Source organism: Prionailurus viverrinus, chromosome B4, assembly GCF_022837055.1.
Source record: "Prionailurus viverrinus isolate Anna chromosome B4, UM_Priviv_1.0, whole genome shotgun sequence".
Taxonomy (NCBI): domain Eukaryota; kingdom Metazoa; phylum Chordata; class Mammalia; order Carnivora; family Felidae; genus Prionailurus; species Prionailurus viverrinus.
Window position 1 is genome coordinate 62,573,739 of NC_062567.1, and position 26,421 is coordinate 62,600,159.

Genomic DNA, 26,421 nt, shown 5'->3' on the forward strand with positions numbered 1-26,421 from the left:
CTCCAAGATAAAAATAAAAGTCATTGGCAATCCTATTCCAGGACTGAGCTAATAGTAAGGTCAAACTATAGCAACTGAGTACAGACATGGAGAGGAGGCAGATTCAAGGCTTGGTAACTACAGTATGTCATAACCAAGGGAAGCACTCCTGGAGGGAGGTGAACATCATGTTGGGGTTTGAGAGTCTAAAGAGGTGGGATTTGACAGAGAACAAGAGGAATAGTGTTGTATGTGAGTACTATGATTGATATTTACAAATAAGAATGAGCAGCTTATGTTGAGAAATAAGGAATTTGGTAACATGTTGGAGGTCATGTAAGGCTATAGGTAGCTTATTCTGTGGCTCCTATGGTACTGGTAACAAGAAAGAATGGGAGCTTGGCGGAATGAAAAGGGCGTATAAGTTTCCAGATCAGAAAAAACCAGACTTAAAATCCTACATCTTCCATGTAGTAATTCCTACATGTCAAAAATACATGACCTCCTTGAACTTCGGTGGGGATAATAACATCTGCCTCACAAGGTAGGTATCATGCATGTAAAGTGCCTGGCATAAACAGACACTCAAAAAATAAGGACAGTAATGTAAATAATATTTGAAAAACATTTCTTTGTTGTGAGTAGGCTAGGTTAGGATGAAAAAAAGAGAGGGGCCATTGAAGTAAACAGGTGTGTGAAGGTGTTGGCTGAAGAAAGGTCTGGATTCAGAGATCTATTAGGAAGTAAGAATCATTAGGACTTATTGAAAAGAAAATTTTAAACAAACAGTTGGTTGCCATGGTGACAGCAGTCCTCACATCCACTTAACACCCTAAATGCAGCCTGCCTTTCACATTTCCTGGTTGGTAAGAAAACGGATGGTTTTCCTCACACTGTTAAACGATGTGTTACTAGATCAAAATGAGCTTCTTCATTAAATTACCAGTGTTTCATCCACCTGCTCACAAAATGAAGCTATGGTGCAATGCAGACCCAGAGTGGGTCTGCTGCATTCAAACTACTATAAAATCTTTATTTCTTTCTGACCCACACAATCCATGCACCTGAGAAAATCATGGAATCCAACCTTGGGCAATCCACTTAAGCTCACTTAACCTCAGTTTCTTCGGTATAGCATGAGGGTGTTCCAAGAGATGAACTAGTTTATTTTCCAGCTCTAAAATTTTGTAATTTTAAACACTGGTAAAATGAGGGCTAAATAGAATACATAATTCCGGCATGTTGAGGAATGTATGAATAGGCCCTTTTAGCCCTTGTGTGCTACAGACCCAACAGGACCTCATTAGAAATACCACAAAGGATCAACTAGTGCTACCAGCTCCATTTCAAGCTCAAGAACAAGATCAGGGCTGATCTGGTTGGGGATTTATGAGGAAAGACCATACTAGATAATGAATGTATCTGACTCTTCTCATGAGACTTAGGAGAACTTCAGAGGTAGGTGACTTTTGATCTGAATTTTGAAGAATGACCAAAGGTAAAGAGAATTAAAAACAGAGGCAGCAGCACAAAAAGAGGCCATGAGGTGAGAAGTGAAGTGTCCAGCCATGACCAAAGGTGAACAGAGACCACTGGCTCTGGCAAGGCCACAGGATAATTTAAATGGCAACACACTGGCCTTATTCTAAATGACCTCTCCTCAGGAATACTTAGATCAACCCTGATTTTTTTCTGCAGTCAGGATGAAATCCATTGTCATGGCTAATAACAATTACCTGGAAGGGCTGCATTCAAATTTTAAAGGGATATATTATGGGTCCAGTTTGTAGTCTGACACATAGTAGATGTTGGAAAAAATACCATTTCTTTTCTTGTTTATAACAATGTTTCTGGGGTCAGTGACTGGAATAAGGTTGACGCTCAGTAAAAAACTTATTGAATGAATAAATCATAAGAGCATCAGGCTGGGTCATGACTTCAGTGATAGTAGGGATACCTACCGTTTGAAGGAGTGAAGGCTACTCCATAACCAGAGAACAAGTGAGCAAAGACACAGTTTATGGGTGTTGTGGACTCTGTGCGTGGGGCCCCCAGGAACTGTAGGGTATGTTCATACGGTGGCCCTGGAGGTACAATAAATAGTCCTAATAGTTTTGAGCCATCTAAGGGCTTGGGGAGCTAAAGCTAGAGGATACTTATCTATTGGTTTTATTGAACTTTATTTCTTGGGGCGCTTGAGTGGTTTAGTCGGTTAAGCATCTGACTTTGGCTCAGGGTATGATCTCATGGTTTGAGTCTGAGCCCTGCATTGGGCTCTCTGCTGTCAGCCGAGCCTGCTTCAGATCCTCTCTATCCCCCATCCCTCTCTGCCCCTCCCCTGCTTGCACTCTCTCTCTTTAAAATAAATAAAAACATTTTCAAAAAAGAACTTTATTTCTTCAAAGATCCTTCTACTCTGGAATGATCTGGGATTATGTTTGCTATAATTCTATCATGCATTGGAATTTGAGAATCAAATGTATCTTTAAGGTGTATAAATTGTGTTTTTTCCTTGCACATCTGGCCATCTCCTCCAACCTGCCAGCACAAGCAGTCTTGTGACTCTGGGAGGCAAAGGAGGAGGAGGAAGCTGTTTGATAGAATACAATTAGGAAATGTAATTAACATTGTAAATCTTCTCCAGTTTCTATTCCACTTCTCTCCTTTTCTTTCAAAGAACCACAATTTTCACACACTTCCTTCCTGCCCTGCCTCCTTTCCCCAGTGATGTGATTAAACCAAATTTCACCATGTTGAATGAGGGTGGAGGAAGGAACAGGCATAGGAAGGTTCTGCCACAGCACCTGGTTGAACTCCTGGATTTTTACATACATTTTCATTATTGATTATTTTCCACCATCTCCACTGGAAGACAGAGAAAATGCTTACCAGGTGCCCTTTAGCAGGACCTGCTCATATTTCTGCAGGAAGGAAGGAATACACTTTTCAATAATATATTTTCAGTAATACATTATCATATTAAGCATTGTGCTTGGCCATAGCACAAAATCCAGGTGAAACTTTGCTGAAGTCAGGGCAGAAAGGGGCAGAGAACATGGCAGTGTTAGAGATGGAATGATTACAAACCCCAATGAGCATTAGTGATCAATAGTCACCACGCAGAGCTACTATTGCCAGGGATGCAATTTAATAGTGCCATGTTTCTACTCAGTGGGGAACCACTGTCAGCTCCCAATCTGGGTGGGAAGTAACTCTGCCTGCCAAAATGGTTTAGCTTTTATCCTATCCAACACAACCTTGGAATAGCTACTAGAAGCCACAAAGTGCTCAGGTTGTAGAAAAGAGCTGAGACCTTAAAACAGCCTTTCCTGGATTTAACAAATCAAATTTCATATCTACTGGTATAACAAGCTGCCTGAAACAAAGAGGGGATAGTCCGTTGTAGACACTGGGACAAGAGCAACCTGGGGCATAAGAAGAGAATACAAATCTAATAAGAACTCTTCCCTTTATAATACTGGTTAAGAGATACCTTAAACTTTTTGCTGAGAGGAACTGGTGACTTATTCTCAAACCTTGATGACTGTTTATAGATAGTGGCATAGAAACTTGTGTAATAAACTATGCAGCTCTCCTTAGAGTGTTTGAAGCTTTTAAATACCTTCCTAAAATTCCTAATTAAAGACATCCCTCTCAGTATCATTGTACATAGACACTTGGACTGGAGGAACTTGGCTTCACTATTTTAGAAACTACCTTACTTTACATGGTTTCACCCCCCATTTTGTATTGACTTGTTGTGATTTCAAACCAATGTTTTGAAAGCTTGTTTTTGTTTTGTTTTGTTTTGTTTTGTTTTGTTTTTTTAAGTAGGCTACATGCCCAGTGTGGAGCCCAATGTGGGGTTTGAAATCACCAGCCTGAGGTCAAGACCTGAGTTGAGATCAAGAGTTGGACATTCAACCAAACCACCTAGGCACCCCTGAAAGCTTGTTTTGGACAGCACTGTTTATAGTTTGGATTTGTTTTGAATAACTTGTTTCAACGAAATTGTTCTACAGTTAGATATTAAGACTTTCTTGCCAAACTCTTGCACATGGAGTAGAGAACCATTATATCACTGATAGTGGAGTAATGGCAGGGGTGTCCTTCACGTGATGGACTTTTAAACTTTAAAAACCAAGGTTTGACCAGTAACTCGAGAGTGTTTGGTTTGGGCTACTCTTGGCTAATCTAAATAGCTGTCTGTAGATTTTGAGACACCTCCTCCTGCCATGGCCAGGCTACTCTTGGTTGGCAGTGCCATTAAACTGTACAGCAGTGTCAGGAAGGGACAGGTGTTTCTGACTTGGCAAGGCTACTTGTCATAGGCAGTGGTGTAAGCTGTGTCCCCTGAGTAATAACCTTCGTAGAAGCCCATCTTGTCTGTAATATTGGTGCTGCCTCCTGCTAGCTACATGGTCCTAGCTCCTACTAGGCCAGCAACTGATACCCAGATTTTAGTTGGAAGGGTTGATTACCAAGAACAAATTCGTAGAAAGGAATACCTCAGCTAAATGTGGATTTTATTTCATTCATCTCCTCTTTGCCTGGAGCAATATTGTAATTATTCTATCATTGACTTGGTATCTCTTTATTGGCATATTAAAAGATGTTATCTGGTATGCTATTGGTTTGTGAACTATTATTGTAAATTATAATTCCCACAGCGAACCTATGTTAAGCAAATTACTGGCAAAGACAATCTTAGTCTCTCAGCATAATTCGCTATAAACAAAACAACCTTAGCTCCCCCATGTCTGTTCTTCATATAGTAGACAGAAATCTTACTGAGGCTAAGTGACACCATAGCTCACTTCTGATCAAAAGCCATCAATGGTTTCAGAAGTCAATCCGAGTAAAACTAAAAGCTCTTTCCATGGCTTGAGGGCTCTAGAAGATCCGACCCTCATCTTCTAACACTCTCATCGGAGAGGCCCTTTCTGACCACCCTTGTACAGAGTTGTACAGCAACTCTGCCCCACTGCCACTTACTGTCCTTTACTCTGCCTCTGTTTCACAAAGCATTTCATTCATTGGACATATTACATATTTCCATTATTACCTGCCTCCCTTTTCTACAAAGTAGCCCTATATGGTGGGGACAGATTATGCTCTAAAACATCCAGAAGAGTGCCTGGCAAAAAGGAGAATTCAATAGAGTTGGATGAAATGGTGGATTTAAGATTCCTGTTCTATGAGTGGATGGGGTAGGTAACGACTTCCATAACAAAATGTTCTTTTATTCATTATTTTTCTCTGGATGTGCAATATATCATACATACCTGCTACTCTGTAGATAGAGAGACTATAAGTTAAACATCTGACCTGCTCTGACAAAAGCCTGACTGGGCATAATTTTCTGCTTCTGGTTATAGACTCTTTTGTAGATTGGTATTTGATAAGTGCCTGTACTTGTAAAGCATCCTTTACTTACCATGGGGTGTGGGACTGTGCATAGAGTATTTAAAAATTTAAAGGCACTCTAAAGACATGAGTAAAACTGATACTCAGTAAAATCTCTGGTTTAGTGAATTAAATTTATAGAAAGACTGAATTTGATATATACCATGGTATAGTCTTTTATAATACTATCCTATTTTATTCAAGTTCAAGATTGAAGAAAAGAGTAAAGGAAAACTATCTCATTCATTTAAAAAAAAACATAAAGGTGATTCACTTAGGAAATTTAATTATTAGGGTAAGAAATTTAAAACATGGAAGAAACTGGGTTCTTAGCAATCAGGTGGATAACAAACAGATGTTTGTGTGCAAGATTACAGCATGCTGGGATAAATGACACTTGGCAACTTTAAATTGTACAAGAAGTTCACATTTATTATCTCATTTTATTTTCAAAATATTCCTGTTGGGTTGATATTATTATACACCTTTTTTTATATGGACAAAGAAACGAGGTCAGAAATGTTAAGAAACTTACCCAAAGTAATGGAGCCAGAAGGCAGCAGAGCCAGGCTTCTAATGAAACTACACTCACTTAAGTTCCTGTAGACTTTTCTTTCCCTCTTAACCTTCCCCAGCAGAAACAATGCTTCAAATTTTACTAGCCAGGACAAAAAACTTTAAATTGTTTTCATGGCCTTAGATTTCAAAGCCAAGAGATGAGTAACTATATGTCCTTGAAAAAATTTTTTAGAAATTAGGAAATCAGTTACCTGATTTATAGGAAACTGTTTAATGCAGTCTACTCTAGGGAAGGAGGAGAATAGTTTAAACATTCACATTTAAAAGTCAACTGCATATTCTCTTCACTATATAAGAGCATGTTAATAATAATTAAATTAGTAAAGTGCAAAAAGGAACACATTTAACTCAATGGTACCTTTAAAACTATAATGAATTCCTAAAACTTACAACAGATGCAGGTATACTGCTAGAATGTCATGGGCTGAAAACCTTCTCCTTTTTTATTCATTTTTTAAAAATTTTTTTTGAGGGGAGGGGCAGAGAGAGGGAGAAAGAGAATCCTGAGCAGGCTCCAGGCTCTGAACTGTCAGCACCGAGCCTAACGTGGGGCTTAAACTCAGGAACTATGAGATTGTGACCTGAGCTGAAATCGAGAGTTGGAAGCTCAACTGACCAAGCCACCCAGAAGCTCCCTGAAAAGTTTCTCCTTATCTTTTGCAACTTCCAAACATTAAAATACAGTAAGACACAAGTGGTAAAATTCAATTATACCCCAAATATGGATTTTTTTCACTAGTTCCATCTAAGAGGAGAAAAATGGCCTAGAAATTTCCTGAAATAACATTGATTGCAACTGTTCCTTTTGAATAAGGCCAAGAGAGTCATTGTTTAGCTCTCCATGCATTTTAATAAAAGTTGTTAACAAGACAGATTTGACAAGATTATAAATTTTAAAAGCCTTAAGCATATTTTTGTCATAAGTATCATATTGAAAATGTCTTTAATTCAACTACATAAATATTTTGAGATTTCAACTCTGTAAGCCAAAAGTTGAACTCCCATATTAAAAAGAAATTCTCTTTATTTCTTTTTAGTATATTCCAAGAACAGTAACACTCCAACATAATTCAAGACAAGGAACACTGGACTAAGAGTTGATTAAAGATTTAAAATATAGTTCTGGATCTCCTATTAACCAGCTGGATGGACATAAGTGATTTTTTTTAACATTCCTTGGCCTTCATTTTCTAGATGATAAAATTAAAGGACTAAATTGAACTTTCTAGCAATTCTAAAATATGATCACATGATCTAGATATGAGTGTTCTCAAAATTCTACTCCAGGGGCGCCTGGATGGCGCAGTCGGTTAAGCGTCCGACTTCAGCCAGGTCACGATCTTGCAGTCCGTGAGTTCGAGCCCCGCGTCGGGCTCTGGGCTGATGGCTCAGAGCCTGGAGCCTGTTTCCGATTCTGTGTCTCCCTCTCTCTCTGCCCCTCCCCCGTTCATGCTCTGTCTCTCTCTGTCCCAAAAGTAAATAAACGTTGAAAAAAAAAATTAAAAAAAAAATTCTACTCCAAACACACACCAGAATTTTTAAGTTAATATGAAAAGTCTTCTGACCTATTGTAAGTTCAAGCATTTTACTCTGAGAAAAAGATCTCAGGTCATTATTTAAGACATTGATTTTATTTGTACACAATTCTCTCAGTGTAAATATTCTTTTAGAAACCCAAAAGCAACAAATTGGAAAGGTAAGGAATGCAGGAAGCATGTGTACTTATAATGGAAGAGTAATGGACAGAAATAAAAATTTGCTTTTTAAATTTATTATAACAACTGATGGTCATAAAGATCACCACTATTAAGAAAAGGTTAAATTATTCAGTAGATTTTACTTAAAAAACCAGGGACATGCATAATATTTGATAAGTGTTTCTATTTAAAAATTTTTAAGTAGGAAATTAGGCACATAAATATGTTTTGAAACTTATTAACATAGAGTTTTTTTCAGACTATTCTTAATAAATAATGTGTTATTTGTCTGAAATCTTGATTTTTAAGAAGCAGAAATTCTGACTTTCTCAATTGTGATGAAAATGTGAAATTCCATTTTAAGGAGTTCCTTTGCAATTCTCTGTGTATAAAGATGAGAGGATGTTAGCACGGCCATGGTTCTTTCTCACTTTCTGCAGTTGAAGGCCTTGTCTTACTATCAAGCTTGTGAAGGACTAAAGGCAATGAACACACAGAATAGCCCAGACACGAGGCAAAGTTCAAGGTTACAAGAAATTAACCTGTTTGTAATTAGGAATCTTTTTTTTCTTTCTTTAGGTTATCAGTCAGGGATCCAGGAGGAAACAGGTGGCACACACAAATTAGACTATTTCCAGAGGGCTTACTGAATAGACTATCTACAGAGATGTGAGCCGGGGTAGAAAACCACCAGAGATGGTACTGCACCTGGCTGCTGGGAAGAGGGGAGGCCGTGATGCCCTACTTCTAAGTCTGAAAGGACAAGGGTGGGAGAACCATTACCTGGACTCGGAAGGAAAAATGGTGAAAAGCAAAGGCTGCTTTGAGAGAAATTGTGCCCTCAGGTGAAGGACACGGCCAGCCTGAGGCAATCTCTCAAGAGAAAGATGAGAGAATACACATCCAAATGACATTCTCCTCCTGCCCTAATGTCTCTTGCCAGAACTCCGAGAACAGTGTCAACAGTGTTGGTAGACCTAATAGGCCAGCCCCCTGAGGTACCAGACAGGGTGGAGAATAGTAGAGAGTGAACCTAAAGGGACACATGGACTACATCTAGCATCTTTAGCTCCTGAAGTTTTACAAGATGCACTTTTTAATAAGTGCATGTACAGGTTGGTGAAGGAACAAAGAGAAGTGCCCAGTGCAAAAGGAAGAGTCAAGTCAGGGTGCAGATGAGAGGCGTGTGATGTAACATTGTAAGTGTATACTTCATTTAAAAATCATATACTCACTGAATCACGCCATATAGTAACTAAAAAGATTTAATTTAACTCTTTACACAAAACTTTCTACCCTAAATAGAAAAGCGTACCACCTAAAACTATCTCCTACCATAATATTAAGACATAACCATTTTTTGCACCAAGATCTCTATTCCTATTTAATATGTAAGTGACATCAACAACCAAAACCATATCCTGCATCATTCTGTAATAACTTTTTGGCAGCTAACATACAGGGAGCATTTACAAATGCCTGACTCTGCTAAGCACTTATTTTATTTCCTGTATTCAACAAACTGTGGTTTGCCTTCTCATAATTCCCATTTTATAAATAAGGTAATTAAGGCTTAGAGAGACTGTAACTTGCTCAAAGCCATAGATTCATTCAAAGTCATAAGTGACACAGCAGGGATGCAAAGGTTGTTAGTTTGTCCCAGAGCCTAAATTCTTCAGTGATTGGGCTACTCTCCTTCCAATAATAGCCAGAGAGGGAGAGGGGAAGAAGGGGGTGGGATGGGAAGGGGGGGCCAGGAAAAGGGGAAGAGGAGGGGAATGGTGGAGAGGGAGAGGAAGAGAGCCAAGGATGATAGAGAAGTTAGATAGCATTATAATCTTTACAAGTTGAGCAAGGTAGGAATTTAAATTGGAAATTATGTGGATGCAATGAATTTAGGCAAAAAAAAAATTATCTTGCCTTTTGAGCAACCCCAAATGTTATGACTAAAATATGGTCAGCTTTGGCTACCAATCTGTGATATTCTTTTAATGACTCAAAATGTCTTAGTGTGCTCACCCAACAATGCTGTATTTATTTAGCAAGTGTGGGTTCAGTTTTGAATTAAGACTAAAACTGGTGGCATACATACATTTAAGTATTGGATATGCATTAACTTTTTTTGTTGTGTGAAACAAAATACTATAATCAATATTACAGGAATCTACTGCTTAAACTGATAATAAAAGGCTAATATAATTGTTATGAGCTATTTTAAAGCCAATTTGCCTGAGGTATTTTATGTAAAATGCAAAGGTAGTCAAAACAGACCAAATTGCTCTCTAAATGTACACAGATGTGACTTAACTGTCAAAATAATATAAACAACTATGGTGACTTATTGAATTCCAAATATTCATGAGACAAATTTCCTTATTTTTATTTCCTTTTCCTCCATTTGGCCCATCTCTCCACTCTCTTCCCCTGTGGCAACCACCAGTTTGTTGTGTTTTTATGGGTCTGTTCCTGCTTTGTTTCCTTGATTGCGTTAGAGTCCTTTAACAATCTTTTGGAGTTGAGCAGGTGTTAAGGCCAAGAGCCAAGGTTTGGGAACTCACATAATCTTTTGATAGTCTATGATAGACTCTATTATTTTGAATTTAATTTTAATTTGATTTTATATTGCAACAAAGATACTTCCTATAAATTCTTGCAAAATGATCTAAGACCAAAAGATCTGATAGGTTTATAGAATTTATTTGCATCATGTAAGTTAATAATAAATTAATGGTGGCCCTTTAGCAGATGTGGTATCTGTGACACTCCAGAGATGAAATAGAAAATTAGGAACGCTAAGGAGGAGCAGATATGGGTTCATTGTCCCAGTCTGCAGGCCTATGACTATAATCCTGCTGCTGCACTCCGGAGATGTAGCGGGACAGCCCCTGACCAAAAAGGTTTACTCTCTCCCACCTTGCCTTTCACCACACTTTTTTCTTTAGAAGAAGGTTGGAATTTTGCCATTCTTTAAAATGTTACTGGCTAACCCATTATTCCATAGTTAGCAAACTTTAAAAGTGAATTGATAGCTAAATGCAAACAAAGCAAAGCAAAACAAAAACCAGCATTATTTTGATCCTGGGATAGACCCAGGATGCTCAGAAAAATTAAAAATATATCACTAGAAATAAGAAAACAAATTAAAAACAATTTTTTAAACATTTAAAGAAATTTTAGTCACAGATATTAAAATACATTACTTCAAACTCAAGCTCAGCTAGTACATTTAGTACTCTGGTTGGTACAATGAACATAACAGTTTCTTTCTTTCAAACTTGACAGATCCTTAGTTAAAAGATAATAGATTCAAGTACTTTATAGCTGTAAACTAGGTCAGTGTGGTTATGTACATATACCCTTTTTTCCTGTGAGAATTCTTGTCTAGAACATCGTTGGTGCTGAAAAAAAATGTTCATTGAATAGATGAGTAAATAAATATGTAAGATAAAGTTCTAGTAAAAAAATAAAGACAAGCTTTTCTTTATCTAGCTATACTTTCAGTGGCTTCTTGAGTGTGCATGACATCACTATATTTAAATATTCAAAATACATTAGTCTTTATACTGATTGACTTTTTGAAAATAAGTGAATTAAAAATTGGACAAATCCACTTTTACATAGCTTAAAAAGTAAATGTGTATAAAGCATACATTGCAAACGTATTCTACCATTTTTGCCAACTTTCTATATTAGTGCATGACTGGCTTGCCATATTTCTGATATATAGTAGGATGATGCCTAAAGTGAAAATTAATTTTTTGTAAAGAATTAAGGCATACCTTTTTTTTATATCCTTTGCCATTCAATCTTAAATTTTAAAAAACCCTGATTCCTGATAAAAATGTTAATTCTTGTATAGACATAATTAGTAATTAAATTGTGAGTACAAAATATGTTTCAACCTGATGGAGTTTTGACAATAAAATATTCCTGCTTTATTTTACATAAGAATTTATGCCACAAAGTTTTTCATTTTTTCTTACAGAAGGTAGATGATGTTAACAAATAGAACTAAGAAAATATTTATTAATTTGTAATCAATAGGGTACAATACTGCATTGTTTTTTCCCTCTGGTAGTGGCAGATTTATACTAACAAACATTCTCACACTTGACCTTGTGTGAAAATTTGCTATGTTAATTTATTCAACAAGTATTTATTGACTAATCACTAAGTGCTCATATATGCTGAGAAGAATATAAGAGGTACACAAGGTGATTTCTGTCTTCCAGCTCAGAGGGAAGAGTAAGACATGAGACATCTACTCAGACAAGGTATAAATATGTGCTACAGACAGTGCTTCCATCGGCAGATACTAGCTTCTTTCCATTTCCATGGCTCCCAGCCTACTCCAGTCTCTATTTCATTTAATCTAGACTCCTACCTGGACCCCTACATTTCATGATCCTTTACTCCTACCCACTGTACACACTGAAGCCATATAGGATGATAGCTCCACTAGTTTTATTCTCCTGATAAAAACAAATATAAATTCCCACAGCATTAAAGGCCTTACTGATTGTAGTTGAAATAGAACATTCTACTTTTGGTTCCCTTTAGTCCCTCCTTCATCTCATATTCCACACAAGTCTACTATTTTCCACCTGAAAACGTGCTAGTCTTGTTTATTTCCTTTTCCTCATGCTGTTTCCTTGTCAAGGAACATCCCTTTCCTTTATTCAGAATTCTATCATCCTCATATGGTGGTCTTATAAACCATTTTCATATTAGACATAGTCTGCATGAGAGGAGAGAGAGAGAGAGAGAGACAGAGAGAGAGAGAGAGAGAGAATGTATATGTGAACAAGACCGTATTTGTGGAGGTTTTCAGGAAAATGTTATATAGTATTATTTATACATTAACATATACTTTATTTCTTTGTTTCTTCTATTAAAGTTCTTGATCAAATACAAATTTATTAAATTTTATTAAATTTGTATTTTTTTTTTTAATTTTTTTTTTCTTTTCAACGTTTATTTATTTTTGGGACAGAGAGAGACAGAGCATGAACGGGGGAGGGGCAGAGAATGAGGGAGACACAGAATCGGAAACAGGCTCCAGGCTCTGAGCCATCAGCTCAGAGCCTGACGCGGGGCTCGAACTCACGGACTGCGAGATCGTGACCTGGCTGAAGTCGGACGCTTAACCGACTGCGCCACCCAAGCGCCCCTTAAATTTGTATTTTACTAAAGTATAAACTTTGTACATAGGTGATTCTCAGTAAATTCTTATGTAATCAAATTGAAGTTGTTTGAATCTAATGCCATAGGAAAAAAGTCAATTTCATTTAATGAACCGGCCTAGGAAGATTTTTTTGAACAGGGCCTTGGACAGGCATCTGGATATATGGAAAAAAAATTGTGACAGATACTCTAAGATGAAAATTTTTTGGAATAAGACACATAAAATAATTAAAAACAACAATCACAAAAAAGCAGCAACTCTTATTTCCATAGAGTTCTATATTAATAATTATGTCATTGGCCTGAAGAAGAAAAAGAGGTCCATGGCATTTACATCAATTGATATTAGTAAAGCAGGAGATTCATTAAACATTAAAGATATATCAACTATTTCAAGTTGGTGACAAAAATTTTTTTTACTAAATTTTAGAATTTTTAACTTGGACGTTTGTAGCATATAAAGGCACTGTCTAAAATACACATGATTGGGGCACCTGGGCGGCTCAGTTGGCTAAGTGTCCGACTTCGGCTCAGGTCATGATCTCACAGCTTGTGAGTTTGAGCCCTGTGTTAGGCTATCTGCTGACAGCTCAGAGCCTAGAGCTTCTTCAGATTCTGTGTCTTTCTCTCTCTCTCTGCCCCTCCCGCGCTCACACTCTCTTTCAAAAAAAAAAATAATAAATAGAAAACAAAATACACATGATTATCTCAGTATGAGAACCTTAAATTATAAGAATGGTTTTTCTAGATCTGTGTTTACTTAACTAGGTATTTATCTATATTTATCATTAGTGTCTCATAATATAAAGATAACTAGTATTTTAATTCAAATATATGTTTTATCTGTTACTTAAATTCTTTTATATCTCTGTTCACATAGTTGGATCACCTTTGCAGGTTTCTACAAAACTTGGGTAAGTGAGGGCATATGACTACATTTCTTTCTATCTCTTTCCTTTTTTCTCCTTCTTTGTAGGAAACTCTGTATTTCTGTATGAAATTACTTGAAGTTAAAAGTGTGTAAGAAAAGATAGTCACTTAAGCAATTTCAACCCATATTGTTTTCATTAATCTGAAATATAAAATTGCTTAATGATTTTTCAAAAGCTGACGAGAAGCTTTAATTAAACACTATGCTACGCATAAAGATGATACTATCATATATTGTGAACTTGGGTCCCATAGTCAAGAAATGTAGGTTTCATTACGATCTTCCTAAAAGAAAACCCGTAAATAGTATCTAGAACAATATGTACCTCAATGTTCCAGTTACAGAGAAATGTCATTTGGCTAGAATAATTTAATAATGTATTTTGTTATTACCCACTTATTTTTGTATCCAGAATATTGAAGCGAAAATGTGTATAGATGTGGTAATCAGAATAAAGGTACCCCCAAAGATGGCCACATCCTAATTTCTGGGACCTATGAATATGTTGCCTACATGGCAAAAGGACTCTGCAGATATGATTAAGATTATGAATCTTGAGATGGGGAAATTATCCTAGATTTTCCATATGGGCCCAAGAACATGCTTTAAAACAATTTTTTGCATCCTTAAATATTTAGAACATGCTAAACCCATACTAGGCACTTAGCAAATATTTATTGAATGAATAAAAAAGAAGGGATAGTTTAAGATTGGGGCATCAAGAAAGAAATAACCTAACAATTAACTATTATCTGCATTTGCAGATTTTCCACTATAGGAATATAAGTAATAAAGTAAAAAACAACATGAAATTAAAAGAGCTCCAATGTATCTTTGAAATATGATCCGGTTTCAAAATTTCTTCTTTGTTCCCTAATAAATTTCACAGTGGAAACCAAGAAATAAAGACCCAACAAGTGAGAATGTTATGATGATGCAATTCAACAAACTGGAAGTATAAAATTTTAAATGATCTTATCTATATCATTCTTAGTGAAAATATAATGACCCCAAATTTTGGTTTTCATTAGTAAAACATTGATGGGGGAAAAAGTAAAAGGAGTACTCTTGGGGCACCTAAGTGGCTCAGTCAGTTGAGCATCTGACTCTGGATTTCGGCTCAGGTCATGATCCCAGGGTAGTAGGATTGAGCCCCGAGTTGGGCTTCGCACTGAGCACAGAGCATGCTTAAGATTCTTTCCTTCTCTTTCTCTCCCTTTGCCCTTTCCCCTGTTGACATACTCTCTCTAAAAAATTAAAAAACAGCAGCTACTCTGTATTAAAATATAATTTCCTATTTTTATTTTTTAATATATTTTTTAAAAATTATCTTATTTTTAAAATTATCCCTTATCTCTAGTAAGGACTTCTACATTTTAAGCTTATAAATTTTGGTAAAATTTTGACAAAAGATGGTAAATACTTAAAGACAACCTGGTGGTAAAAAATTAAATGTACCCATTTAAAAACCAACAAATCAATACAATTCTGCAATCTAACCTAAGTGACCAGTTTTCTAATTCCAATTCCATAATTCTATCCTAGATACATAATCTTAAATAAAACAGATTTGTGTAAATAAGAACATAAAAATTTTTAGTATACCAAAATTTATGCCTAACTCAAATGTTCAACAGTAAGAGAATGGTTAGGTAAATAGATCATATATTTAAACATTATACAATAAAACAAATGTAACATAAAAGAAAATCAGTGGGAAAAAATTTAAACGTGGTTTGAACTATTTATTTATTTATTTACTTATTTATTTATTTACTTACTTACGTATTTATTTAGAGAGAGAGTGGAGGGACAGAGAGAGAGAGAGAGAGAGAGAGAGAGAGAGAGAGAGAGAGAGAAAATCCCAAGTAGGTTCAGTGCCATCAGCACAGAACCCAACACATGCCTCGAATCCACAAACCATGAGATCATGACCTGAGCCTAAATCAAGAGTTGGATGCTTAACCAAGTGGGCCACCCAGGTACCCTGAAACTTAGTTTGAACAATAATTTCAAAACATGTATGGAAAAAATTTACAAAGCAATATGCCATGATATTATATGTAATTGGTAGCATTATGGAGTATTTTATTTTGTATTATGTTTTTTACTGTTTTCCAAATTTTCAATATTAAAGTTATTATTTTATATTAAGAGAGTTTTGTAATGTAAAACAAAAATTCTAATATAAACAATCACTTCTGCTCATTCAACATTTCAAATTCTGTAATTGTGTCTATTCCATGAAACCTTCTGAAGAAATGGGCTGTTTTAGACTAAACCAAGGGCTTTTCCAAATATCATCAAAGTACATTTTAGGTTTGATCTGAGGAACAATATCTGAAATAATGAAAGTCACTCAATATTAACTATGAGGAAACTGAGTGCTGGGAATAGGTTATAAAATAAACATTTTACAAAAGAAAAGAACTACTATTTTTGTTAACTTACAAGAGCTGGGTTTTTTTTATTTACATAGTCACTAATATGGTGCAAGTGCCTAAATTATTATTACATACGTAATCAAATCCTACCTTTGCATGTTCTTAATACATAAATTCCGTAACTTTGTAAACTCATTCCAATAAGTTGAATGATAATTAGTTTTATATACTACTACAGGTGAAAAAAAATAGTTTGGTGGAATTATTACTTACTGTGGTAGCACAATGAATATCTTTCCACACTGTGGCTTCCCTGGAGAGATCAGAGACTTCAAACAAATTATCAAGAATCACTTCCCCAATCATGTCATGTCTAGAAAATCTGTCAAAATCATATACACTGAAATGTAGTTTTCGGTTGCTTAGTTGATCATATGCTACAGGAAACTGAAAAGTTTCATCAAATAGAGGATTTAAAGTCTTTCTGTGCACACGGGTCTGAAATTTCTTTTTCCTATCTGGAAGAAGATACATCTTCACATAAGGGTCAGAAGTGCCTGTGAAGTCTTTAGCAGGGAGATCTAAGGCTTTGATAATTTTAACAATCAGAAGTTCATTTTCATAGTCATACTGGAGGGTGAAGTTAAGTTTCCCACAGGTTTTGACATCTTCTTCCCTGTTGCCCTCAGAGTCAACGGATTTCTGTTTGTAGAGCTCTGGTTTTATCCTCCCAATGCTGGTTGTTGTTTCTCCTCTTTGTAAAACTGGTTCTGTGCCCATGCTAAAATCAACACTGGAAACCTGCATTTGCCTTGGTAGGTGTCTCCTGAAGGAATTGTGGCTGTATATACACACATGTACACACAAGATAATTTAGGTAGATCATTTTGATGACAATATTATACAGTGGCATATAAACTCTCCCCCACCCCAGGATAATGTAAAGCATTGCATTTGTATAAATAGAAAAACGGATGGACACACATGCATGCACGCACACGCAAACACACACACACACAGCTACTTTCGAAAAACCAGAAATGCAATATTCAAAGGAAAAGACTTCTAAAATTATAGAAATATCTGAAACACTCAAATGTACATTTTTATGAACTTTTGGAATTTTTTACTCTCAATCATAAGGACATAATTAAAAACAATTGTGAAGAAACACAGTTACAAAGTTTAGTATTCCACAAAATACCACAAATCATAAATCATCTGGTTATATCTTGTAATTTTTGTGTAGACAAATCATGTTGATGACTGGTTTCTTTATATCTGAATTTTTTGTATCTCATGAATTTCGTGTTTTTAGTGACTGCCCCATTACAATAAAAAACATAAGTCCACCTATTCTAATACTATTTAATTATTCCTAATACTTAAGGAATTATTCCTAATACTTAAGATAACTAAATGAATATTTACTTGTGAAAAGAATATATAGTGGTGACAGCCAAAATTAGTACATTTTCCTTTTTTCAACATGGAGTGAGCTTCAGAAATTCTAAGGACTAAAAATATACACTTTTAGAATTTGGGTCCAACCTAATAGAGTTTTTTAGAATTCAAACTGACTTTCCTTTATCACTGTTACCATTCATCTAGTCAACATTTCTGGAACATTAGCTATATCAACTTACCATTGTCTTGTAAATGTGACTTGCATTAAAATCTGCTTCTCTTCTACTTCATCTGTGATTTCTGGTATGAGCCGTGTCAACTTATGTGTCTCCTCAAGGCTTAGTCCCAGGTCTTTAGTTCTTTATTCTCCTTAGTCTCTCCAGTAGACTAATCATCAATTCTTGAACTATAACTGTCATCTTAAATCTGGTGGTTCCCTGCATATATCTCAGATATGTAAACTTCTAGTCCCATATTTACACATCTCAAAGGGAGATTTCTAAGTGGATATCTTAATTTTCCCCCAAACTCAAGCAAAATCATTTTCTGCCTTTTGCTCTCAAACTAGTTCTCCCTTCCACAATCTCAGACAATAGCTCTAACATATTTATCAGCCACTTGTGCTTGGGAATCTGCAGTATGCTCTGAATCACATTTCCTTCATTCATGAGATTTACTCAATTTTCGAAATCCAGTTGATGTTTGCTTTGAAACATTCCATATACTTGTCCATTCTGTTCCATTTCTATTGCTACTCAGTCCAGATCCTCATCAACTTCTGTTTTGCTTTCTATACTAGTCTTTGCCTGACTCTCCTTTCAGCTCTCTCTTACACTTAATATCTATCTAGCACTTACTTTAAAATCCTGTATTCACTTATGTTGTCTGTTACATCAGATCTACATTTTTTACAGTAAACACTAAGTAATACTGAGGACATTGGTTTAACTAATATTTGATTCACTGATGCACACATAAGGACTGATTTAAGAGGGATTAAAAAAAAATAAGTGAATATCCAGAAGTAAGATACCTAGCCATTTTACCATCTGAGCAGTAATTTGAAGAGCTGAGGATGTTAAACCTAGAAAGGAGAGTAATCTGTCTTCTAATTTCTAAAGCACTGTCATGGCAGAATTAATAAGAATCTATGGAAGTTACAGGTAAAGACGGACTTTGGCTTAATATAAGGGAGCATTTAAAAATATCTACAGCTGTCCAGGGGCGCCTGGGTGGCGCAGTCGGTTGAGCATCCGACTTCAGCTCAGGTCACGATCTCGTGGTCCGTGAGTTCGAGCCCTGTGTCGGGCTCTGGGCTGATGGCTCAGAGCCTGGAGCCTGCTTCCGATTCTGTGTCTCCCTCTCTCTCTGCCCCTCCCCCGTTCAGGCTCTGTCTCTCTCTGTCTCAAAAATAAATAAACGTTAAAAAAAATTTTTTTTAAATAAAAAAAATAAAAATATCTACAGCTGTCCAAAATGGTGTACATGAAGTATAGAAACCAAAGTTAGATGTTGAAGAAAAAGGTTTATGCCTCAGGTTGAGATGTTAGACTTCTGTTTTCTAACACTTAATTTCTACGATTCTCTATCATTCTATGATTCTTTAATAATTTTATTCATTATATCATTATGTATATTAATAAAATGGAATTTTATTATGTAAATTATGTTATGTAAAATCAGAATTATAATCTGAGGTGTTCCAAATTTACTCTCTTATGTTTAATTAGCTTATTTTCTATTCTCAGGATGGAAATATTAAACTATTTAAATACCATAAAAATGGTATAGCTAATCCCATTCTAATTCTTGATATTCTTTAGTGCTAATCTGGTATTGGAATATCATTTTTTCCTTAAGCTTCTATATCTATTCCTTATATAGAATCAGGGGCTTAAATTGGGGTCAGGCCACCATTGGAGAGTATTTGTGAAAATAAGAATAATTTTAAAAAGAATACAAGTAGTATATGTTCTGAATTACTAAAGGGGTCTAATATAATTTAGTTATATATTCAGTGTTCTTAAGCAATTTAGAATATATTGTTGAATAAATATTTCTGCCTAAATCACTTTCCCTTATGTAATGATTTTCATTTTTAAAATATTTATCTATTTACTTATTTATTTATAGAGCATGTGCATGAACGGGGGGAGGAACAGAGGGAGAGAGAGAGAGAATTCTAAGTAGGCCCTGTGCTGCTAGCATGGAGCCTGATGCAGGGCTCAATCTCATGAACCATGAGATCATGACCTTCACCAAAATCAAGAGCCAGAGGCTCAATCAACTGAGCCACCTAGGAGCCCCTGTAGTGATATTTAAAGAAAACTTTTGTAAGCAAAATTCCCCCAAAAGTTAATTCCTTATTTCTTATAAGTTGATTCCATAATTTCACCCTCATACTTTTCGATATAACAAAATTTTAATCTTCTAACCTCTCTCTAAAAATCAGCACTTTCTTTATGTCTGTGAATATAATTGTACAGCTGTAAAGCCCCTCTGGCAAGAATCAAAGATTAGTAATGTTTTTGTTCTAGTAAGCCAGTGCCCTAATTATAGGGTAAATAGTGCATAATCTAAGTCATAGTTTAGCTAGTCAGTTAAGAGAAGCTTTAATTATTACAATGTTAAACTATTGCCATGACAAAACAGACCTTTTTCTTTTTGCTTCCCTTCCCCCCCACCCCACCCCCTGACCCCCACCCCTTTCCTTTTTCTCTTTTGGAATGATATGATAAGTGGCTAGTCTCACAAATATCCAGCCAATCAAAGTATAGGACATTTTACTTTTACTGATCCCATTCTTACCCTTCAAACCCTAGGATGGCACCACCCAACTATTTCTCCAATAGAGAAGGAAAAACTTTCCCTACCTTGCCTAGAATATCTGACAGCAGCTAGATAGATCAAACTTAACTTAATGCCATAGGAATAGCATGCATTACCATGGTGATTTTCAAATATTTATTACCAACAGATCCCTTCCTTCAACGAAATCAGAAGCCAGAAGTTGAATATGTAAAGACAGCACTGCTCTGGTTGATGTGTGGGTAGAGTCCTGGAATCTCACTGGAAACCAAGCCAACTTTTCCCTACTACCCAGAAGAAAGTGCTTGAAGATCCTAACACTGAGATGAGGTAGGCAAAGTGCTGGACTAGAATCAGACAGTTTGCTCCCAGCTTCCCTATAAAATAAGAGCAACTTTGGGCAAGTCCCTTAACTTGTTTGGGCTTTCCGCTCCTTCCCTATAAAACAGTCCTTTCACATTGTGAAGACCCAGTGAGATATTAGATGACTGAAAACTGTAATTTCTCATCTGATAATATCATTACAATTCAGGATACAAGGAGCTAAGGTGCAAATGCCGTACTGAACTCTCTGGTTCTGACAATCTGAAGTCTAGGGTTGCTGTTTGGGGGTGCAAAGATGGCACAGAGTCACTCCTATGGGAGTATGTCCTGCAGCCACCGCTCTGGACAACACAGACTCTCTGATTAACTCACTTCTCAGCACCTACCAGTTCTCTTCTCCTTAAGTGGGAAACCTTTATCCTCCTACTCTTAACTGTAGTGCCTTTACCATCTGTTCAGTTTACCTTAGATATTGCTTGAGAAATCAGAGAGGAACAACAAAAATATATTTAGCAGCACTTTATTGATTTATTTTAATATGTTTATATGGAATTCATCTTTCCTTGTTTTTTGTTGGTATCGAAGTTTGTATCAGAGACGGTCAGCATATATTAAAGGTTACAGCCCCATTTCATAGTTAAGAAGTCTTGAAAAGTAAGACTAAATCAAGTTTTCTGGTAAAGTAAGTTTTCATCTTTATTTGTTTCCTATTCTATTCAATTCGAAACAAGGATTCACTCAATACAGGCACAAAAATAACAGGCAGAGCACCACATATGCGAAGGCAGACTAAGTTGTATAATATGTCACAATGAATTTTTAAAATAAAAATTGGAAGGGAGCCTGGGTGGCTCAGTCCACCAGCATCCAAGTTTTGATTTCGCCTCAGGTCATGATCTTGTGGTTTGTGACTTCGAGCCCTGCGTTGGGCTCTGCACTGACAGTGTGGAGCCTGCTTGGGATTCTCTCTCTCCCCCCCCTCTCTCTGCCCCTCCCCTGCTCACATACTGTCTCTCAAAATAAATGAATAAAACTTAAGTAAATAAATAAAAATTGGACATCAGCAAAATCGTCTATATCCTTAATCTCTTCTTTGAATGTTCTCACATTATTGCTCAGTAGAAACATGACTTTTCTCCAAGGACATGTTTCCTGTGTGCCCCTCTCATGTGGTGGCTGATGTTTTCCCTGCAATCCTGTTCCACTGGCCTGGAGGCCAGGCAGTCGTACATTCCTCTTGTTCTCCATTGCCGCTTTGACACCATTCTCCCTTCATCCACCTCTCCCAGTGCTGGAGCTCAAGTCAGCAAGTCATATCCCCATTACTACTTATTTTTAGTAGTCTGTTGATTACATCACTCTCATTGAAGTCGTCATTATTTCATTTCCTGCTCCACTAAAACACTGCCTTTGACAATGTTTTTGTTCTAACTGCTAGCAATGCACATGTCTCTTCCCACCTTGTGGCCTCTAGGTTCCCTGAACTCCCCTTCTACCATGATGCTCTTTACTTACTCAAGCTACTACCATGTACATAGATTTTGTCATCATTAGCTGCAAACTCTCCAGAATCCCAGTGTCATGCATGCCTCTCTCTGATCAACACCCATTATCCTTCTAGCTCAGACCCTCTTACACTCCAACTCAGACAACCTTTCCAATTCACCAGAACCTCCAATCCATTGTCTGTACCACCTTTTCATAATCCCTATTTCCCTGATGTCATTTCCCTCTCTTTACCCAGTTTTAATTTCATGGCTAATCAGTAGTCACTCTCATTAACACATCCCCTATTCCCTGTTGCTCCCTACCTTCTTAGTAGCAGGACAAAACTGTGGCTCTGGTTGAATTCAAGTCTCCATCATTTCTACACCTGCACAAGTGCAAGTGAATGCAATTGGAGAAATACATAAAACAACTCTCACTGGTCTACTTTATTTTTTATTTAGAGAGAGAGAGAAAGAGAGCACACGTGTGTGCATGCATGCACTTCAGTGGAGGAGGGGCAGAGAAAGAGGGGAAGAGAGAATCCCCAAACCCATGGGGTTTGATCTCACGAGAGATCAAGAGTTGGATGCTTAACCACCTGAGCCACCCAGGTGCCCCTCACTGCTCCACTTTAAATTTGTGACCACATTCCTCATGCAAACTCTAATGTAGCATAGCAATCCCTTCTCCCTCTCAACCTCCTGGATTCACAAGACGACTATTTCATGCCTTCTCATTTTTCTACAAACCTCCATCACCACCTTCTTCATTCTTAGTCTACATTAAGGACCAAACTTTCCATTGCACTCAGAAAAAAATGAAGCAAAGAGCAGAAACCTTCCGCAGACTCCCACTATCATCAACCCTCATATCAGCATTTGTACCTATATGTTTTGCCTTGAAGCCAGTCCCTCCACTTATATACTAAATCCCATTTTTTCTCTTGTTACCTTGAAGAATATTCCCTCTGCTTAATGCATTAATCCTCCCTCTCTGTTGAATCACTGCCTATCAGTATAAAAGCACACTATTGTTTCTCCCAACTTAAAGGAAACTTCTTTACACCACTTCTTCTCTCTGTACTACACTGTTTCTCTGTCACATTTGTAGCAAAACTCCTTGAAAGAGTTGAGGACAGTCTGTTTACTGTCTGATTTCCTTCTTTTTTTTTTTTTAATTTTTTTTTCAACGTTTATTTATTTTTGGGACAGAGAGAGACAGAGCATGAACGAGGGAGGGGCAGAGAGAGAGGGAGACACAGAATCGGAAACAGGCTCCAGGCTCTGAGCCATCAGCCCAGAGCCTGACGCGGGGCTCAAACTCACGGACCGCGAGATAGTGACCTGGCTGAAGTCGGACGCTTAACCGACTGCGCCACCCAGGCGCCCCTGTCTGATTTCCTTCTATTTATTTATTTATTTATTTATTTATTTATTTATTTATAGTTTCAATGTTTATTTATTTTTGGGACAGAGAGAGACAGAGCATGAACGGGGGAGGGGCAGAGAGAGAGGGAGACACAGAATCGGAAACAGGCTCCAGGCTCTGAGCCATCAGCCCAGAGCCCGACACGGGGCTCGAACTCACGGACCGCGAGATCGTGACCTGGCTGAAGTCGGACGCTTAACCGACTGCGCCACCCAGGCGCCCCTGTCTGATTTCCTTCTATTTAAACATATTCTAATTAGCTTTTACATATGCCCAACTCCACCATAACCACTCTTAGAAATGTGAACAATGTCTTCCCCACTTTGCTAAGCTCCCAGGGCAATTCACGGTCTTCATCCCAGCTGACCTTATTAGGGTCACTTAACAATTAATCATTCCTGGTTATTTACATACTCTGTTCACTTGGCTTCCAAGTTATACCTCTTGGCTTTTCTCCTGCTATACAAGTCTCCATTTCTCAGTCTGTTATGCTCTTCCTGATGTCTGCAAACAGTGTATTGAAATTATTTGTTTCCACATCTGTCTTCCATTCCTCAACCCGTGTGCTAGACTGTAGTCTTCATAACAGCAGAAACTAAGTATTATTCACCTTTTCATGAATTTCATAATAACATATGCTGAGATTCAGGAAATGTTAATTGGAGTTTGTATTAAAACAATTTACCCTAGGGGCGCCTGGGTGGCTCAGTCAGTTAAACATCCGACTTCGGCTCAGGTCATGATCTTGCAGTTTGTGAGTTCGAGTCCTGCGTCAGGCTCTGTGTTGACAGCTTGGAGCCTGGAGCCTGCTTTGGATTCTGTGTCTCCTCCCCTCACTTCCCCTCCCCTGCTCATGCTCTGTCTCTGTCTCTCAATAATAAATAAACGTTAAAAAATTTTTAAAACAATTTACCCTAATATTCCTGTGACTCATGAAATCAAACTTCCCAAGAATATTCTGTATTATAAAGAAGAGTCCAATCAATTCATAATTAGTGCTTATAAAGAGGAGATGGTATTTGTCAGTGCCAGAAAACAAACTCTCCAAGTTTGAATTTATTTTATAAGGTTTTGTCTTTGACCTTGGTTCAAAGAGCCATCCCACTTCAGAAAAGAAGTTAGTGTATTTATCAAATACATGTTTCATGAAAAGGGTTATTTAACCATTTCAAGCACCTGTACAGCAGGTTTCATAAAATTTTATTTCAAAGAGATAGTTCTCAGTTCTCTCAGTTTTGGGTAAATACTGCTTCTTGACATCCTACCTAGGTTTATATCTTTTATACTCTCCCTTTGTATAACATCTTGCTTTCCATTACCTACAGTGCCCTGGAATGGATAATTGCAATTTCTGCTTTTAGGAGGAATTTAATTGAAAAAAAAAATCCCTTAAAGAAAACTATACAATCCAGTTTTATGTATTTTTATATAATTCTTTCATTTCTCTTATATAATGATTTTAAAAATTACTTTTGTAAGCAACCATACATAGCTGATTGTAAGTCCATGAACACATATAAGACAATTTCTTCCTATGCACATTTTCCTGCTTTTGTTAATGTTCAGCTGGCTCTGCCATTAGGTTTCCCAATTATTTTTCAGAAGGTATTTAGAATCCTAACAGTGGCTAACCTATGTAATTCCTCATCCTCAGCAAATTACTTTCCACTTATTATTCACCTCTTCTCTATACCATTAATGAATGCACAGAAAATTGACCCTCAAACTCATCCCTGAGAGTATACCATCATTAACCTCTTTCTAATATGGGCAGTTTATCTCACCACCTGATGCTGTTGTTAAAAGAGCACAGAGAAGTGGAGATGACCCCAATCAGTTAGAAGCATCACTTGACACTTATTCTGTATCTACACAGTGATAGAAATTAGGAGCGCATAAAAGTAGGCTACACAGCCTTATTCTCCTGAGAACTTAGCATCGAGTTTGGCAAATAGCTAGAGCTAAATATTAGGACAATAGATAATTGCTAGATTGTAACTATGGCTTCAAATGATAAAGGGTAATAGCTCATAATTGGGCAGAGAAGGTAGACTCTGGAATGCATTTTCCTTAAACATCTTACAGTAGATAAAAAAGAGGTCACCATCCCAGATGAAGGAAGCACAAAAGCAAAAACGCAGATGCCGAGAGGTGGGGATAGTCAAAAGACCAAGCACTCCTCTAGTGGACAATCATGAAGTATCCATTTGGATCAATAGGATGAGGTCATCAAATTCATTTGTTGATTTTTTTTTTTTAGACCAACAAATATAACCTGAGTTCCTACAGTACTTTCTAGGTGTCAAGAGCAATACACAAGTGAATTCGGCATTTTCTGCCTAAGAAAGCAGCATAGAGCTCTATGTGTGGGGGAATATGGAACCATAATGCTTGAATGGTAGCTTGGTATCATCAAATTGTAATTGTTTGAATGGCAGGCTTTTATTTATTTATTTATTTTTTAAATGTTTATTTATTTTTGAGAGAGAGAGAGAGAGACACACACACACACACACACACACACACACACACACACACACACACAGAGTGCGAGTGGGGGAGGGGCAGAGAGAGAGGGAGACACAGAATCTGAAGCAGGCTCCAGGCTCTGAGCAAGCAGTCAGCACAGAGCCTGATGCGGGGCTCAAACCCACGAATGGCAAGATCATGACCTGAGCCAAAGTCGGACGCTCAACCGACTGAGCCACCTAGGTGCCCCTGAATGGCAGGCTTTTAAAAGGTATAGGCTACACTCATAATGACTAAAATGTCACAGTGTTTTTTATAAGGGATCTTAGATTCTTCC

At 37.0% G+C, this 26,421-nt stretch overlaps 1 protein-coding gene across 7 annotated transcripts in view; it reads right to left on the minus strand.

Moving 5' to 3' along the window:
• Positions 1-26,421, minus strand: part of SYT10 (synaptotagmin 10) — a 69,309-nt gene that overhangs the window by 18,830 nt on the left and 24,058 nt on the right. For all 7 annotated transcript variants that reach the window (XR_007154208.1, XR_007154209.1, XM_047868342.1 and 4 more), the window contains exon 3: positions 16,434-17,001. Coding sequence is in view for 5 of the 7 variants with exons in the window: in XM_047868342.1 (XP_047724298.1) it covers positions 16,434-17,001 (568 nt within the window). In the remaining 2 variants the exon portion in view is untranslated. The remainder of the gene's footprint in view (positions 1-16,433; positions 17,002-26,421) is intronic.